Below are 15795 nucleotides of genomic sequence, written 5' to 3'. Positions count from 1 at the left end.
CAGCAGGCGGGTCAGGAGAGGTCTGCAGCACCAGGTGGGTCAGCTCCTGGTGGAGGGAGCTTGACAGTGCTGCGCTTTAACCCACTGCGCCACCAGGGAGGGCCCTGTACAGAAGCTTTTAATCTGATGTAGTTTCATTTATTTTTTATTTTGTTTCCCTTGGCCAAAGTCCCCAAAGACAGCATAGAAGCCAGTATCATGGAGTATTTGTCTATGTTTCCTACTATGCATTTATAGTTCCCGATCTTACATCCAGTTCTTTAATCTATTTTGAGTTCCTTTTGCCTGTGCAATGAGACGGTGGTCTAATTTCTTTCTTTGGCATGTGGCTATCCACTAGTCCCAAGTCCACTGGCTGAACAGACGACCATCTTTTCATTGTATATGCTTGTCTCCTGTGTTGTAAATAAACTGCATTAAGTTTGGGTTTATATCTGGGTTCTTAATTCTTTTTCTATTAGTGTATATTAGTATAAACACCTATGTTACTAATCTACTAGTTAAATCTTGTAGTTCTCTTTTGGGCATCACTATACGGAATTTAAATGCACATATTAAAAGTTCGAAGGTGTTCAATGTACATTTAAAACACACCACAGGTCTTCCTAGTGCCTAGGGGTTAAGTCTCTACAGCCTGAGTTCTGTACCTGGCACCGGAGCTGACCCTCACACCCCCCAGCCCACCTCTCCTGTCACGCCGGCTCCTCCCCTCGGCGGTCAACAGACCCGCCCGCTCTGTTCCCCTCTCCGGTGAATCCTCTCAGCCTGCGCACCTCCGGTCTACACCCCAGTTCTTCTACACTAACGTAAAATATACCGTAAGTTCTATAACCCCGCCAGGTCTTGTCATTTTTCAAGCCAGCACTAAGGCTCAGAGCGGCTGCTCTCCCGCAGCAGCCTTTCTGGGGCGTTCTTCTCTTTCCGGAAGCCAATCTCTGACCCCGCCCAGCACCGTTACCATGACAATGCACGAGTTCCAGAGCTTTGCGTCTCCCCTCTGCATCCCAGAAGGCACTGCGCTACTCCGCCTTCCGCCTCTCTTCATCCCGACATGCAACGGGAACACATAATGCTAAGCGTAGGGATGATCATAGAGATGCCTAAATACACACGTTTTTTAAACAGACTACGTGAAACAGTCTTGTAGGACGTAAATCACTTTAAAGAGAGGCATTTGTGATTTTTCCGAAGGGTTTAGTTGTAAATGTCGGGAAGAAAAGCCCCATTTTCCCCCGACTTCACTCAGGCACCTGTAGGAAGCCCGCGCAGAGCGGCAGCGTGGGGGCCTCGGGGTCCTAGGCCAGGCACGTGCGGGAGGAAGTGGCGCTGTGTGTCCGCGCGGTGCTCGTAGACCCTTCAACGTGGAGACATGGGAGGCCTGGAAAAAAAGAAGGTGAGTAGAAGAGGCTGGAGCCAGGGTCCCGGGCGGTGGCAGACAGGAGCCCTGGAGCTTGGTTCCTCGTGGCTACAGAAACGCCTGTGACAGAAGGCAGCCGCGAGACGGGGTCGGAGGATGGCTCGGACGGCAGTGACTGCTGCGGTCAAACCCGGACTCTTCTTGGGAGTGGGGCTGTGAAACAGAGCTGAGGTTACTAAGCAAAGCTTCACCCAAAAAGCATGCCGAGCCAAGCATTGTTTACTGGAAGAGTGATAAGCTTTCTGTGGAGTTCACTCCTCCTTCGGGCTCATCATCTCTGTAACACTTGTTATTCTCTCATCGCTTGAACACATCCCTGTCTCTTGCTCGGGACGGATAGGTAAACAGCCAGGGGCTCCCGATCTTCTCCGCATTCATTTCCTAGTGGTGAAGATGAGTCAGTACTGAAGTCCATAACCACATAATTACAGGTCGTTGAACGTGCCGTGAAGAAAGCTAACAAGGAATAAGGATAAGGGTGAAAAGAGCTAGTGTTGTCTCGGGTTTCTTAGTCGTAAATTTAGGCTGAAATATGAAAGATCGGAACATCTTGAGCAAGTTCTGGAAAGGGCAAATGCTTGATGCAGGAATAGCAAGGTAACGAAGTGTTAAGACTCTTAGGTGTGAAAGCTTCTTCGGTGCAAGAACTTAGAACGATGGATGGGGAGAGCCACTGGGAAATGTCTTCTGGCGAGGGTGGGGTTAGATAATCATGCAGTATGTCGGTCACGGTGAGGTGCTTGGAGTTTGTTTTAATGGAGGAGTAACGTGATCAGTTTTCGAGGAATTCTTGTTATATGAGTATCACCTTTGTTGCATGAAAGATTGAGGGGAGAGTTGTGAGTAAAATAATAGCTACTTCAAGTGTTTCCTTCAGTTTGAAAGTTGCTGCTGCCAATGTGTGTTTTTAACTTGATTCACAGTGTGTACTATAGAGAGAGGGGACAGTAGGCATGGGAATCTCCCCTTGCAGCACATATGTTATATGTAAACAAATCCTGGTGTCTTTAAAAAGGTGGCTTGCACAACCATTTTGATGCCCATAACTAACTTGTGGGCAAAGCTGTCCTGGGCATTGTAGGATATTTAGCAGCAGCCGCTGCCTTTGCCCATTAGCACCCACCAAAACTGCCCAATTCCCCAGCCCTCTGACGCACACCCAAGGAATAAAATCGCCTCAGTTGAAACCTCCTATTCCGATGCATAAGCATGGTGACAGAGGTATGTGTGACTTGAAGACTCAACTTGCCAAGACAGTCTGAAACTCATCTTTGTATCCCCGGGACTTGGCTTGGGCCTGATCCCCGGGAATCAGTAACTCTCTAAAGGAAAGAATGAATAACAGGTGTGTTTCATGACTGGGATTATTCATAAATATACCTCTCAGGAGACTACAGATCCATCTGTTTATAGCTGAACCTAGCCACGGGACTTCTGGTATTCCAGAGAAAGGTCGCATTTGAAAATGACCAGCTTGGTTGGTATTGCAGGGTGCTTGGTGCAGTGTATCGCTGCTCTGTCAGGGTTACAGAAATGCGCTTGAGGTAGTAGCCTAATACCACAGACCCAGACGATTATACAAGACAGTGTGCTCCTCAGGGGCAGGGAGGCACCAAGCCTTTTTTGGTCTTTGTTTCACACCTTTTACTATAATGCTTGGAACATAGAAATGTTCCCCATATTGGCAGTTGGGTGAGCGTGTGAGCAAGGGGAGAGGCTTAGCGCATGCTTTCTCAGGATGACCCCCAAGGGAGCAAAAATTGGGGTGTGTGTGTGTGTGTGTGTGTGTTGGGGGGGGACAGCTTAGATGTCACAGTCACTTATGACTAAACAGATAGCGTAAACAGATCTATGTGTGTCTGTGGTGGGAACCTTTCACAGGGCTGTGTGAAGGAGCTTAAGCGCTAAAACAGCTTCTGATGCTGGTGGAGTGGTTATAATGAAAGAAAGTCGAGCACGCTGACTGCGGATTAGGCCTTCAAACTCTGACCTCAGACCCAGGTTTGAATTCCAGTCCCAGCCCTTACAGCTTTGTGACCCAGGCAGGTTACTTCCTTCAGCCCATTTCCACCCATGTGAAATGGGAGTTGTAACTGCATCTGCCTCACAGAGTTGCGGGCATAAGTGGATAATGTATAGGAACCACTAATCTTAACAGTCAGTTCGGTACTGTGTGCTTGGCTCAGCGCCTGATCCACTGCAGCATCATGGTCCCCAGAGTCACGAAGGTGTGTGGACACCTGCAGACAGTGGCTTGAAGAGTGCCGGAGAGCTCTTTCTGTGGTTGGGCTCCCTCCCTGCCTCGTTTCCTGTCCCAGGAACCTCTTAACTTCTTGTCCTGACTGATAATTGCCGCTAATGTGCTGCGTCCCCTAGTTCAATGCCCTGGCTAACAGAGAATTGTTTTTTGCCCTCCTCAAGTATGAACGAGGCTCTGCCACCAACTACATCACCCGGAATAAAGCCCGGAAGAAACTGCAGCTGAGCCTGGCCGACTTCAGGTGAGGTTGGAGAGGGTTAGAGAGGCGTGCCCTGGGGAACCAGCAGTCCATTATGTGGTGAAAACTCGGCCACATCGCTCTTAACTGGGCTGCCACAAACACTGTCTGGGATTCTGGTTTTCTTCCCTTTTCCCCTTGCCTTGCTCCAGTGAGCTGCGCCTTGCCAGCTGCTGTCTGTGGGGAGCCAGACTTTGTCAAGGCTCCCTGAGCCAGTGGCCCACTGGCACTGCTGGGCTCTGTCATCCGTTCCCCTCCTCTCTGGTAGAAGAGAACCTTGACCTTGCAGCCAGGGGGTCTCAGTTCCTTGTGAAGTCACATCCAGATGCCTCCATGAACTGTGGGCACTGGCACCCGCCAGCTACAGTGCTTCCAGCGTGTCCAGCACTTTTCACCCTCACAGCCTTTGGCTCTCATAATCCTCTTCCCTCTACCTTGTACGTAGCTGACATGGTGACTGTTCGCAAGGCCTCTTGACCACCACCCCCACCCCCAAGTGCAATGAGCGCCTGCAGCCCCCCTGCAGCTTGCAGGAGTGGTTATCAGGAACTCAGGCTCGTCGGGCCCCTGCGCTGGGCTCTGCGCTCCAAAGGCAGTGTTTCCTGCTCGCTACTGCTCGGGTCCGGTGTGCCCTCTACTGACAGAAGAAACGGCCTTTGTCTTCCAGGCGGCTGTGCATCCTCAAGGGTATCTATCCCCACGAACCCAAACACAAGAAGAAGGTCAACAAGGGTTCCACAGCAGCCCGGACTTTTTATCTTATCAAAGACATCAAGTTCCTCCTCCATGAACCCATCGTTAACAAGTTCCGTGAATACAAGGTGAGGTCTGGGCCCTAGGGTCTGGATCACCCACCACTTGCATCCACAACCTGTGACCTGGGGCAGGTTGCTTAACCTCTGAGCAAGCCTGTACAGAGGGATGTGGTGAGGATGAACTGAGATTGCAGTTAAGAAGGTGTGGGGGTCATTTGCCCAGCACCTGGCGAATGAATTCCTTACCTGTGTCTTGTGCCCTTCTTCCTTTGCCTGTGGGTGAAGATGGCACTATCGAGGCTGTCTGCTGCGTTAGTTACCCAAAGGAACCGCTCCTATTCAGCTTCTTCCTGGATTTGCTTCCAGGCAACCAAGCTTTTCATTCCACACACAGACATCATTAAATGCTTAAGTGCCAGAGGGGAAGAAACCTATTTATGCCAAATGCAAATAATTGAAAGCAGATTGCTGCTTACTGGGCAGCAGGACCCAGCTGGGGAGGGAGGGGCGCCACCTGGTGGCCACGGGAGGCTGGGCAGTATTTGCTGCTGGCCTTCTTGTCCACTGAGGTGGGTGACTGGCCCTGTTTGCTCCTGGACTTTGCAACTAGAACTCACTATGTTGGAAGTGGGTCCCTGTGGAAAATAGCTACTCAGCGCTGCTGTTTACGACCCCACCGAAGCCATCTTTGAGCCTCTGAAGAGCACAGAGACTGGGCCAGAAGTATTGGGAGAGAAGAAGTTGGTTGGTGTGGAGACCCCTGGGCCTCTATTGGCCGCGGCTGCATCTTTCTGCGTGGCCTGCCCCACACATGGACTTATGGCAGGTTTCACACATGCACAGACCGGTGTTGGGGAGAAAGGTCATCTCACCAGGCCCTGTCTGCCTTGCTGGCAGGTCACTTGGCCTCTTTCCTTAGTTGGAAAGCAGGACTGGCAATGTTAGCTTCCGTGTAAGTGCTTGCAGTCAGCACATGTGAGTGGCTGTCCCTGTCCATCCTCCATGGGCGTGGGGCCGGCTGGCCCTGCTCATCAGTCTGGGTCAGTTGGGTGCTCCTAGGCGTGGGCTGCACACAAGATTGCGCCAAAGGGGCAGGTGGCACTAGCAGACAGCCATGGTCAGCTTTGCGAGGCCTTCGGGGTCCTCCCGCCCGAGTGCCCTCCTCCGCGGAAGAGGTGTCTAGGAGCACTCGGCCCTGGGGTCAGTGTCTCCTCCTCTCCTGCAGGTGTTTGTCCGGAAGCTGCGGAAGGCCTATGGGAAGAGTGAGTGGAATACCGTGGAGCGTCTGAAGGACAACAAGCCCAACTACAAGCTTGACCACATTGTCAAGGAACGGTGCGTTGGGGCGCAGTCCTAGTACTGGGGGTACAGTGGGGACTGAGCCCCTGCTCAGAGCGCTGGCATCCTTTTAGAGGACGCAGACCGACGAGCAAACTGACAGTGAAAATGATTGCGAGTCAAAGTGGGTGCCGGGAGGACGGCTGGCTCCATGAAGGGAACTGAGGACTTCTGCTGGGTACAGCTTGTCAGAGGGGGTCTCTGCGGGAAGGTGGTTGAGCAGCCGTGGGAAACATGGTTCACAGAGAGCAGGCAGCAAGGGCAAAGGCCCTGTGGTGTGAGAGAACCAGAGTTCTGGGGCAGGTGCGTGGTCAGGCCTGCAAGACACAGCTGGACAGCTCTGTCTCCAGCCGATCCTTGCCCCGCCTTCGCCACAGCGTGCGCATTCATTAGTCAAGTCAGTGGCTCTTCGCCAGGAGTGAGTTTGCCGTCTTGGCGGCATTTGGCAATATCTGCAGACATTTCTGGTTCTTGTAATTTGAATGGGGCTGAGAAATATACTGGTATTTAATGAGCAGAGGCCAGGAATGCTGCTGAACATTCTAAAATGCACAGAATAGCCTGGCCCAAAATGTCAGTAGCAGTAAAGTTCAGGAACCCTGGGCTGTGTGAATATCCATTGGATCTTGGCTCCAGATTACACAGACTTGGCTTCATTGAATCGGGTCAGCCTGGGGCTAGCACAGAAAGAGTCCTGGTTAGGAGCCCACAGCCAGTCTGACCTCACACCTGTGCCCTGTGAGCTGGGCAGCCTGAGAACGGCTCCTGCACCGAGCAAGTCCTTTCTAGAAATAAGAATAGTCTGTCCTGCCTGTGACATGCAGCTGTGGTGTGGAACAAGTGAAAAAAGCAAGCATCTGGCTTTGGGCACACCCTAGGCAATAGGGTGTTTATGGTGATCCCGGGTACATCACCCCCATCTCCCTAGCCATTGCAGAATTCCATGTGTGCTGACCTAAAATGAACCTGGGGTTGGTGGGTTTGTCTGCGAGGTGGTACCAGAGGGGGCCGCTTCCAGAGTGCTCTCCTGTTGTCTTGTGAAAAGAGAGGTCCCCGTGGTCCCTTCTTCCATCTTGGCCTGGACTGAAGGCCTGGCGGGCCCTCCTGACTCATTGCTGTGAATGAGGCCGTCTAAGGCAGGAGGGGCCTGGCCCTTTGTTCGTGGCTTTCAGAGAGGCCTCTCTGGAAACAGAGCCCCTTCTGAGCGAGAGAGCTTCCCGGAAGGCAGTTTGGCTGCCAGAGTCTCTAACACCCGCTCTGGCCAAGGTTGGGGACTGTGTTCATCCCCAGGCACTTCTGGAGAGCTACTGGAGCCCGATTTTGAACCAATATTCCGGTCCCATGGTGTCGTTTTCCAGAAGCCACAAGGGTCGGACAAGGCATAGTGACTCATGCTGAATTCTAGCTGGGTCCGGGGCCCGGATGTCACACTCGTAGCCTATCCTCCCCGTCACCCATGCCTCCTCTCTCAGTGAGGCAGCTTCCCTGGGACCTGCCCAGGGTGTGGTCTCGTTGGCTTCCTGACTGATCACAGGAAGCAGTTTCTTGTCTTGGGCCTCCCTGACCTGGGCCCAGTTCCAGCATTTTCGGCACCTGCAGAGTAGATGGAGCTCTGGGTGAAGAGGGAGACATGATGTGCTCTGGCGACCTGGGCCAGGACACGTGTTGTGGGGGACAGGCAGGCCCCAGCCTCCCTGGTCGGCAAGGGCAGCTTCACCTTTCCGCTTTCTCTCGTGGACCTCCCATTAGAGTTCCTTGAGCTGAAGTTTTCACCTTTAAATAAAAGGGTGACTGACTCATTCTGTGGTCATTGACCACAGTACTTGGGACTGGGTAGAGACCAGGTCCCTGCTGAGCAGTGGTGACTTGAGAACCCCGCACTGGGATTTCTCTGCTCCTCGGGGCTCCGGGCCTCCCTGGCTCAGGGGAGCGCGAGCCCTGGCTTAGGGAATGGGGTCTCGGGAAGCTGACAGCAGAGTGAGGAAGTCAGGGCCTCCACCCCACCCGTGGAGCAGGGACTGCGCCTGAGTGTTACCCCCGGGCCCACAGGTACCCCACCTTCATCGATGCGCTGCGGGACCTGGACGATGCCCTCTCCATGTGCTTCCTCTTCTCCACCTTCCCACGGACCGGAAAGTGCCACGTGCAGACCATCCAGCTGTGCCGCCGGCTCGCCGTGGAGTTCCTGCACTATGTCATCGCCGCCCGGGCCCTGCGCAAGGTGAGCCCGGGGCCACCGGGGAACCCTGCCTCCCCCCCCCCCCATCCCGGTTTTCACCCTGCTGCCTCCGCTGTCCCTCCCCAGGTCTTCCTGTCCATCAAAGGCATTTACTACCAGGCTGAAGTGCTGGGGCAGCCCATCGTGTGGATCACGCCCTACGCCTTCTCCCACGACGTGAGTGCACCACCCCAGACCCTGGACCGCGATGAGGGCGTGGCTCGAGGGGGCTGTCGGCACCATGCAGCATAGGCCGCCTTGCTGAGTATCGGCTGGGGCGGGAATGTGCTAGAAACCGGAATAGAGCGGAGTGCCCGAGTCACCCACGCCGGGTGACCCCAACATGTTCTTTTGTCTTGCTTGCTGTGCCTCGTGAGTGATATACTTGCACCTTCTTTGCCTGAGCATGAAAATTTAAGGAAAAGAATCTTCTAAAGTGCCAGTGTGTGACCCTGTATGGTTGAGTGGACAGTGGCCACCAGGCTGCGCACTCACTCGGGGCACAGCCTGGCCCTCAGGCACTCTTGGTCCCCCTCTTACTCTGTTACCACCCACCCCGCCCAGCTGCTTTGCCTCACTCTGCGCTGTCCAACCCCCAGGCTGGGGCAGCAGGTGGGTTGTGGTGGGGGCAGTGAGCACAGAGAAGCACTTGGCGAATGGTGCTGCAGTGAGTCTGCGGCAGGAGGGTTTCCGACAGGTACCCATGACGAGAACCCTCTCTCTGACCACTCACAGGGCATCACAGCCCCACAGGGTCTCAGTGAGTCGCCTCCCAGCATAGTGCATTTGACCCCACTCTGAGTGGGAACTGGTACCTTTGGTGAGGGCCTTGCTGACGAGGTTATTGGTGCTTCAAGGTGAACCAAGGGTCTGGGCTTCTGCCCCAGAAGCCTCCCGTGGCTCCAGCTGGCAGGACCGGACCGCCCGGCTGCAGCGCGCTGGCTGTGTTTGCTGGCAGGTTGCAGTCTGTGGAGAGAGCGGGCCAGTCCTCAGCGTCCCTGTTCCTCCCTGGGCAGGCGCGCACCAGAGGCCTGGCTCTTTCCCTCTGCCTTTCCCTCCTCCTCCTTCCTGCCTGCCTTCCCTCCTTCCTCTCCCCTCCTTCCTCTCGGGCCCTCCCTCTCCTTCCCTTTCTCTGATGTCCCACCCCCGTGGTGCTCAGTGGTGCTCAGACTGGTCTTTGTGTGTCCTCCTGGGTGGTGAATGGGGCCCTGTGGCAGTCAGTCTCCACACAGCTGGCCCTGAGGGGGCACCCAGCCCTCCTCCCTTCTGGCAGATGACTGCTGCTACTTCCTCTCACCAAGGGCTGGTCCTGGGTGGCTGAGGCCCTCATGTGCCGCTCCCCTGGAGCAGCAGGGCTGGGTTCCTGGCACGAGGACCCAGCAGGTCCTGAGGACGGGCTGCTCGGTGCAGTGGGACGGCAGGTGGGACACCTTTTGACCGATGTGCTCCTACAGCCACACCACTGCCCAGTGGCAGTGGTGACGAACCTCAGTGTCAGCAGGTCATGGCTCGGTTGTGGCCACCGCTCTTTCACTATTACTGGGCTCATCTCGCACTCAGCCGCGGTGGGCAGCGCTGGGCTTGCCCCTTCGCTGTGCAGTGCAGCGCAGGAGTTTAGGCATTTCAGTAGGAATCTCAGTTCTTTGTTTTGTTCCGCCAGCTTCTCAGAAGCAAAGACGGGCCCTTTCGTGTCCCCTGCCTGCTGGGTAGGCAGCTGAGGGCGGCCTGGGCCCTTGCCCCAAGCGGGCTGCTCCTCTCTTCTGCCTTTGCTTCTGCTGTTGCTGGCACCTCTTGGGTCTTCTGACTCAGCCTGGTCTGTGGCTAGGGCCTGGGTTGGGTTGCTGAAATCTTGAGTGTCCCTCCCAACACTCCTGCCAGGGCTTTTAGGTGCTGAGAGCTCTCTCCCCTCTGCCCTCCTGGGCAGACGGATCCATTGGGCACTGTTCCGGGCTGGGCTTGCTGGGTGGGGCCTGGGAGTTCAGTCCCCAGGCGCTCACGGGCCTCCGTGGTGCAGGGATGATGGCCTCCGTGATGGAAGCCTGACTTGCACGACGGGGCAGAGTGGGGCAGGGCAGAGCACGCAGGCCGGTCCTGGAACAGCCTGACAGGCGCTTCCCTTTTCTCACTCCCAGCTCCCTCTGAGACGTGGGGATCTGGCGAGGGTCCCCGTCCCTCACTCATGCCCAGAGTGTGCTGGGAGACATGCCACACTCCTTCCCCCGGGCAGGGCCGCTCTGGCAAAGCGCATGGTCCTTGGCACGCCGCCACCCCCACTGTTTGGGTCGTTGGCGCCGTCTTGCCCTGTGCCTGTGCCCGCACTACTGATCACATCCTGTGCCCCCAGCACCCGACAGACGTAGACTACAGGGTCATGGCCACCTTCACCGAGTTCTACACCACCCTGCTGGGTTTTGTCAACTTCCGCCTCTACCAGTCACTCAACCTGCACTATCCGCCCAAGGTAGGACCTCCGCCCAGCCCAGTGCCTCGTCCTAACGGGCCACGGCCTTCTCCCTGCCTGGGGTGAGGGCTGGGCACCCATTTCCTCTGACCTCCCCTTGCCTCCCAGCTCGAGAGCCAGGTCCCCTCAGAGGCGAAGGCCAGTGAGGACACCTATGCGCTGGACTCCGAGAGCTCTATGGAGGTGCGAGAGGCTTCCCTGCGTCTCCCCCAGAAGGGTGATCCTTGCCTGGGGGTCGGGGAGGGCTGGCTAGACAGGTGCTCTTGGAACATGCTGCCGGCACCCAGAGGGACTGCTGTCCCAGAACTGTCGCCACTGGCCCTGCCTGACCTGGCCACACCCTGGCCAGGCCCCCACTGCAAGATCAGCCCTGCACCCTGCTTCTCCCCATAGAAACTGGCAGCCCTCAGTGCTAGTCTGGCCCGCGTGGTGGTGCCTGCGGAGGAAGAGGAGGCCCAAGTGGATGAATTTCCCACGGATGGGGTGAGGACTGGCTCCCGTCACGGGAGTCGGGCAGGGTGTGTTGGAACCAGGAGGCCTGGGGGACTGGGGAGAAAGCCCTTTCCACTCGGCCCGCCCCGCCCTTTCACAGGAGCCTTCGGCGCAGGAGGAGGGCCTCAGGAAGGAGCTGGAGGCGCAGGAGAAGCACAAGAAGCTCTTCGAGGGCCTGAAGTTCTTCCTGAACCGTGAGGTGCCCCGGGAGGCGCTGGCCTTCATCATCAGGTGGGGAGGCGCCAGCGCCGGCTCCGTCACACACGGGCAGCGCAGTGCCCGCTGGCCATGTTGCGGTGGGGTCAGCGTCCACTGCGAGCGCTGCTGCTAGACTCAGCAAAGGGGCGCGTGGGGATGCTCGGCGGGCCCATGGCGGGGCGTGAGGGTTGGTCACGGCAGGGGGCCCTGGGAGAGTGAGCTTGTGGGCCAGCGGGTCCAGGGCAGGCAGCACATGCCTGAGTGCTCTCGTGGGTCCCCCCTGTGTCTAGGAGTTTTGGGGGGGACGTGTCCTGGGACAAGTCCGTGTGTATTGGAGCCACTTACGATGTCACAGACACCTGTATCACCCACCAGATTGTCGACCGGCCTGGGCAGCAGACCTCCGTCATTGGCAGGTAGGCTCGCGTCTTCCTTCTGCTTGGGTTTCTGGGCGCAGTGTGTCTCAAGCCCCGTGACCTGTCTCTGCCTCCCTTCTGCATCAGGTACTACCTACAGCCCCAGTGGGTGTTTGACTCCGTCAATGCCAGGCTCCTTCTCCCTGTGGCAGACTACTTTCCTGGGGTACAGCTGCCCCCACACCTCTCACCCTTCGTGTCAGAGAAGGAAGGCGATTACATCCCCCCTGAGAAGTTGAAGTTGTTGGCCCTGCAGCGGGGAGAGCACCCAGGTGAGGGGGAGGGGACCGCGCTGGGGGGCCAGGCAGGTAAGCTCCACTGCACTGCCCTGGGCCTCCGCTGCCGGTGAGCCTCGGCCTCACAGTGGCAAGCTCTGGAGAAGAGGGCAGCAGGGCACAGCGTCCTTGAGACCCATTTTGGAGTTAGGCAAGAGACAGTAACCTGTGTCCTGCCTTCAGGTGTCACTTGCTGTTGAGAGTAACTGAGCAGATGGTCTGGAGTTTGTCATTGACATTTGCAGAGGAAGCAGCCATGCTCAGGAGTGGGAGGCCTGGCGTCTTCTCTGAAGGCAGCGGGGCTGTGGGCCAGGTGCCTGACGGGCTTCACCTGGGGAGCCTGTGTTACCTTTGATTGATGGGCTGGTAGATGGGCCTCGGCCCAGTCCTCACCCGCAAGGGGAGGGGCGGGCTCCCAGGGCCTACAGAAGTCTCTGTTCATAGGACATTTGGACGAATCAGAAGAGGAGGATGAGGAGGAAGACAATGAAAGTGATGGTGGTGAAGATGAAAGTGAAGGTGAAGACGAGGAGGAAGATGTGGAGGCTGGTTCAGAAAAGGAGGAAGAGGCCCAGCTGACAGCCCTGGAGGAGCAGAGAATGGAGGGGAAGGTACTGGGGACCGCCTGGGGGTGCAGCCTGGCAGCAGTCCGCCCCCTGGCCACTTGCGCCAGGCCTGCTGCTGAGGGGCAGGGGCCGGGCTTCTGGGGGCTCCGTGTCCAGAAGCGTGTGCTGCTCCCCAGAAGCCCAGGGTGATGGCGGGCACCGTGAAGCTGGAGGACAGGCAGCGGCTGGCCCAGGAGGAGGAGAGCGAGGCCAAGCGCCTCGCCATCATGATGATGAAGAAGCGGGAGAAGTACCTCTACAACAAGATCATGTTCGGCAAGAGGCGCAAAATCCGAGAGGTGAGTCCCGCCGCCTGCCCGAGACTGCAGGTGTGGCCGCGGATGTGGCTGCACAGGCGAACCTCCGTGCCAGCCGGCTGTGCCCTGGGGCACCGGCCGGACTTGGTTTGCACCCGGAACTTTTTAATGGTCGGTGCGAAGTGGCTCACAGCCCGGCCCTCACGGGCTTTAGTAACAGACGCCTGGTTTCTTTGGTGCCTGTGATAACGCAGAATTGTAGGGTGCTGTGTAGGTTGATCTGCAGTGTATTTTTCTTTAAACCATCTGGTCCCTGAGATGGTATTAGATTTGTTTCTTTCGAAAACATCCTTGGGCACTTCCCTGACTACCACCAAGTGTCCCTCCGGAGGAATCCTTCGGGGTGGGAAACCTGCCAGTTATGCACCAGAGCTTGCTAAGTGGCCCCTGGGGAAAGATTGTTCCAGGTTGACTCCTCCCTGGCAGCTCCGGGTGAAGATTTGAATGGCACCAGCTGTTCTAGGCGGAGGGATGACTAGTAAGGCAGTTCTTCCGGGTCTGGAGCCCCCTAACTTGCTGTGGGCCCAGAAAGAGCTGTAAAGGTGAGGGGAAGGCACGTTTGCCCACCTGAGTGGTGAAACGTGATTCAGATTCAGGTGAATCTGCTTTTCCCCAGGGCAAGTTGCCTCTTCGCTTTTCTGGAAGCTCTCTTTTTAAGGGGTGGCCTCAAGTAGAAGGGGGTTTCTGTTTCCAGCCCTCCTTCCCTAGTCACCATTTGCTGCCCCCTTTTTATTCACAGGCCAACAAACTGGCGGAGAAGCGGAAAGCCCACGATGAGGCTGTGAAGGCCGAGAAGAAGGCCAAGAAGGCAAGGCCAGTGTGAGAGCTGGAGTCTTGGTGGGTCGAGGCCGGCTGTCAGCAGCTGGCCTTGGCACAGGCAGGCCCAAGGACCCAGGCCTGGTGACAGACAGTCTTTGCTCCCCATCCTCCTCCCGCTGCCAGCCCCCGCCTCTCGTGCTCCTGTTGGGCCGGTGGGCGGCTCTCGCCTCTAGGATGGAACTCCTGCTCTTGGCGTACGGGGGCGGCGGCGGTGTTCCCCGGAGTCAGTGACATTGAGGACTTGGGGGCCCTCACTGGCTGGACCCCCTCCTGCCAACACACACACTTGGACCCATGATTCTTCCGTGCTGAGGTGGGGTGAAGGTGAGGGATCGTGTTATTAAACAGCTAGAGTTTTGCAGCCAACTGAATTCTGTATCTGAGATTTCCTGGAGTTGGAGAACGGCCACCTTGTGCCCTGTTCCCTGGTCACTGCTGAGAGCTCTCTGGGCGGCCCAGGATCCCTTTGGGCCAGAGGATGCCAGAAGGTCAGCCAGTGGTTCCCCTCCTAGCTCGGGTACATTTCCCCTGTGAACGTGCTGTCTGGTCTGAACTAGGAACAGAACCTCCGAGGGGTGTGGAGGGGGTTCCCGGGTGCAGCGTGCACTCAGTAGGGTTGGTAAATGCTCAGTTAACACCAACTGATAATCATCACTGCAGCCCAGAAAACAAAAGCCGGTGCTCGGAGGGTCTGTGGGGGGTTTGAGTGTGACTTGCTTCACCTTTCCTGTTTATGGGCAGAACTGTATGGGCTTTGCCAGCAGCCCAGCTTAAAGCCCTTCCCATCTGGCGGTGGCAGTGCCCTTACGGAGCCCCAGGGCCAGGCCCTCACCAGGGACTGCCAGTACCTCAGTTGGCGGGGCCAGAATCCTGGGCTCGGGGTGGTTCCTCAGCCCTTCCTGGGCCAACCAGGGAGTTCTGAACAGCACTTAGAGCACAGTCCAGAGCAGGGCCCTTCCCTGAATTGAGGCACTGAGGGCCTTGGGCCTGTGCCTCTCACCACTTGCAGGTTCTGTGGACGGATTTGGCGGGAGTGGCTGCAGGCCCAAACTGCACCTCCGCAGGGGCCAGGCGGGATCTTGGCCAGGCTTTGGCCAGTGGGGCTGAGAACTGGGGCCCTGTTGGCTGGGCTGCACTGTGGGTGTGAGGAGATGAGCCTGCTTCATACCCACTCGGGCTTGTTCACGGCAGGAGGATGGCAGAGTGGGGGCCTGGGGTACTAACAGGCAGGGGGAGCGTCAGGGCCTCTGGAGCCAAAGTCACAGCCAAGGGGAATGGCAGCCCCCGGGTGCACTACATCCCAGGGCTGTGGCCGGAGGGTGCCAGGGCAAGGCCAGAGAACAGGTTTGTCAGATAGGGAAAACGCCCTGGCTCCCATGCCGATGTGGAATTTTCCCCATTCCAGAGCTGCCCATTAGTGGCAGGACAGTGGGGCTGCCCATGCCACCCGGGTGACCAGCTGGTTCTGCCCACAGCGGGAGCTGAGCACTCCCAGCTCAGGGCGTTATTCCCCCTCTGGCTGCGCCTCTGTGGAGGAGGACTGGACGCCCAGCAGTGGGACTAGAGGTGGCTCTGGGGTAGGAACCTGCATCCCGGCGAGTCCTGGAGAGGTGAGATCAGCAGAGGCCTGCCGGTGGAAGGGCTGCTGGCAGGTACCCTGAGCTTTGCACCACCCTTCTCACTCATCCACATTCGCTGGCCAAAAAGTGTTCCCTGCTTGCAGACTAGCGCGGGGGACACCTCCCATCAGGTCCCCAGGGCTTCAGAACACTCAATAAAAGTTAAACTAGTCTCCGCCTCCGTTTCCTCAGAACTGGCAGTCCTTCCCCCACCCCCATGCACCCTGTTTCCCAGGCACCCTTGAGTCCCCTGGGGCTGAAAACGGCCTAGCTTCAGGGTCCCGCGGCAGGACAATGGCCCCGTTGGCGCTTCTGAAACAAATGCGCCTTGTTGGGCCGCCAGCGGGGGCCGGCATTGCGCCCCAGC

General features: G+C 57.1%; 1 protein-coding gene across 2 annotated transcripts; it reads left to right on the top strand.

The window, feature by feature from the left end:
• The first annotated feature begins 1286 nt into the window (after window positions 1-1286).
• On the top strand, window positions 1287-14180 carry PES1 (pescadillo ribosomal biogenesis factor 1). Of its 2 annotated transcripts, none has more exons than XM_004690908.2 (15): window positions 1287-1393; window positions 3839-3918; window positions 4583-4736; window positions 5896-6005; window positions 8058-8229; window positions 8314-8403; window positions 10571-10687; window positions 10796-10870; window positions 11081-11170; window positions 11280-11410; window positions 11668-11793; window positions 11881-12065; window positions 12513-12679; window positions 12811-12972; window positions 13730-14180. In XM_004690908.2, the coding sequence occupies exons 1-15, from the start codon at window positions 1370-1372 to the stop codon at window positions 13811-13813; spliced, it is 1767 nt and encodes a 588-aa protein (XP_004690965.1). In that variant the 5' UTR covers window positions 1287-1369; the 3' UTR covers window positions 13814-14180. The 2 variants fall into 2 exon arrangements, with proteins under 2 accessions (XP_004690965.1, XP_012586612.1); XM_012731158.1 differs by having other exon boundaries at window positions 1303-1393; window positions 12814-12972.
• The last annotated feature ends 1615 nt before the right edge of the window (window positions 14181-15795 follow it).

Source organism: Condylura cristata, unplaced genomic scaffold, assembly GCF_000260355.1.
Source record: "Condylura cristata isolate star-nosed mole 26May11 unplaced genomic scaffold, ConCri1.0 scaffold00029, whole genome shotgun sequence".
In the NCBI taxonomy this organism is placed as follows: domain Eukaryota; kingdom Metazoa; phylum Chordata; class Mammalia; order Eulipotyphla; family Talpidae; genus Condylura; species Condylura cristata.
The sequence above is the reverse complement of the archived record's forward strand: the minus strand, read 5'-3'. Positions and strand labels throughout refer to the sequence as shown.

Bases quoted from the DNA above. Each gene is read 5' to 3' on its own strand.
- PES1 (XM_004690908.2), top strand. From the start codon at position 1,370: ATGGGAGGCCTGGAAAAAAAGAAG. The intron at 1,394-3,838 runs GTGAGTAGAAGA...GCCCTCCTCAAG, and splicing joins GAGGCCTGGAAAAAAAGAAG to TATGAACGAGGCTCTGCCAC. The intron at 8,230-8,313 runs GTGAGCCCGGGG...GTCCCTCCCCAG, and splicing joins CCGCCCGGGCCCTGCGCAAG to GTCTTCCTGTCCATCAAAGG.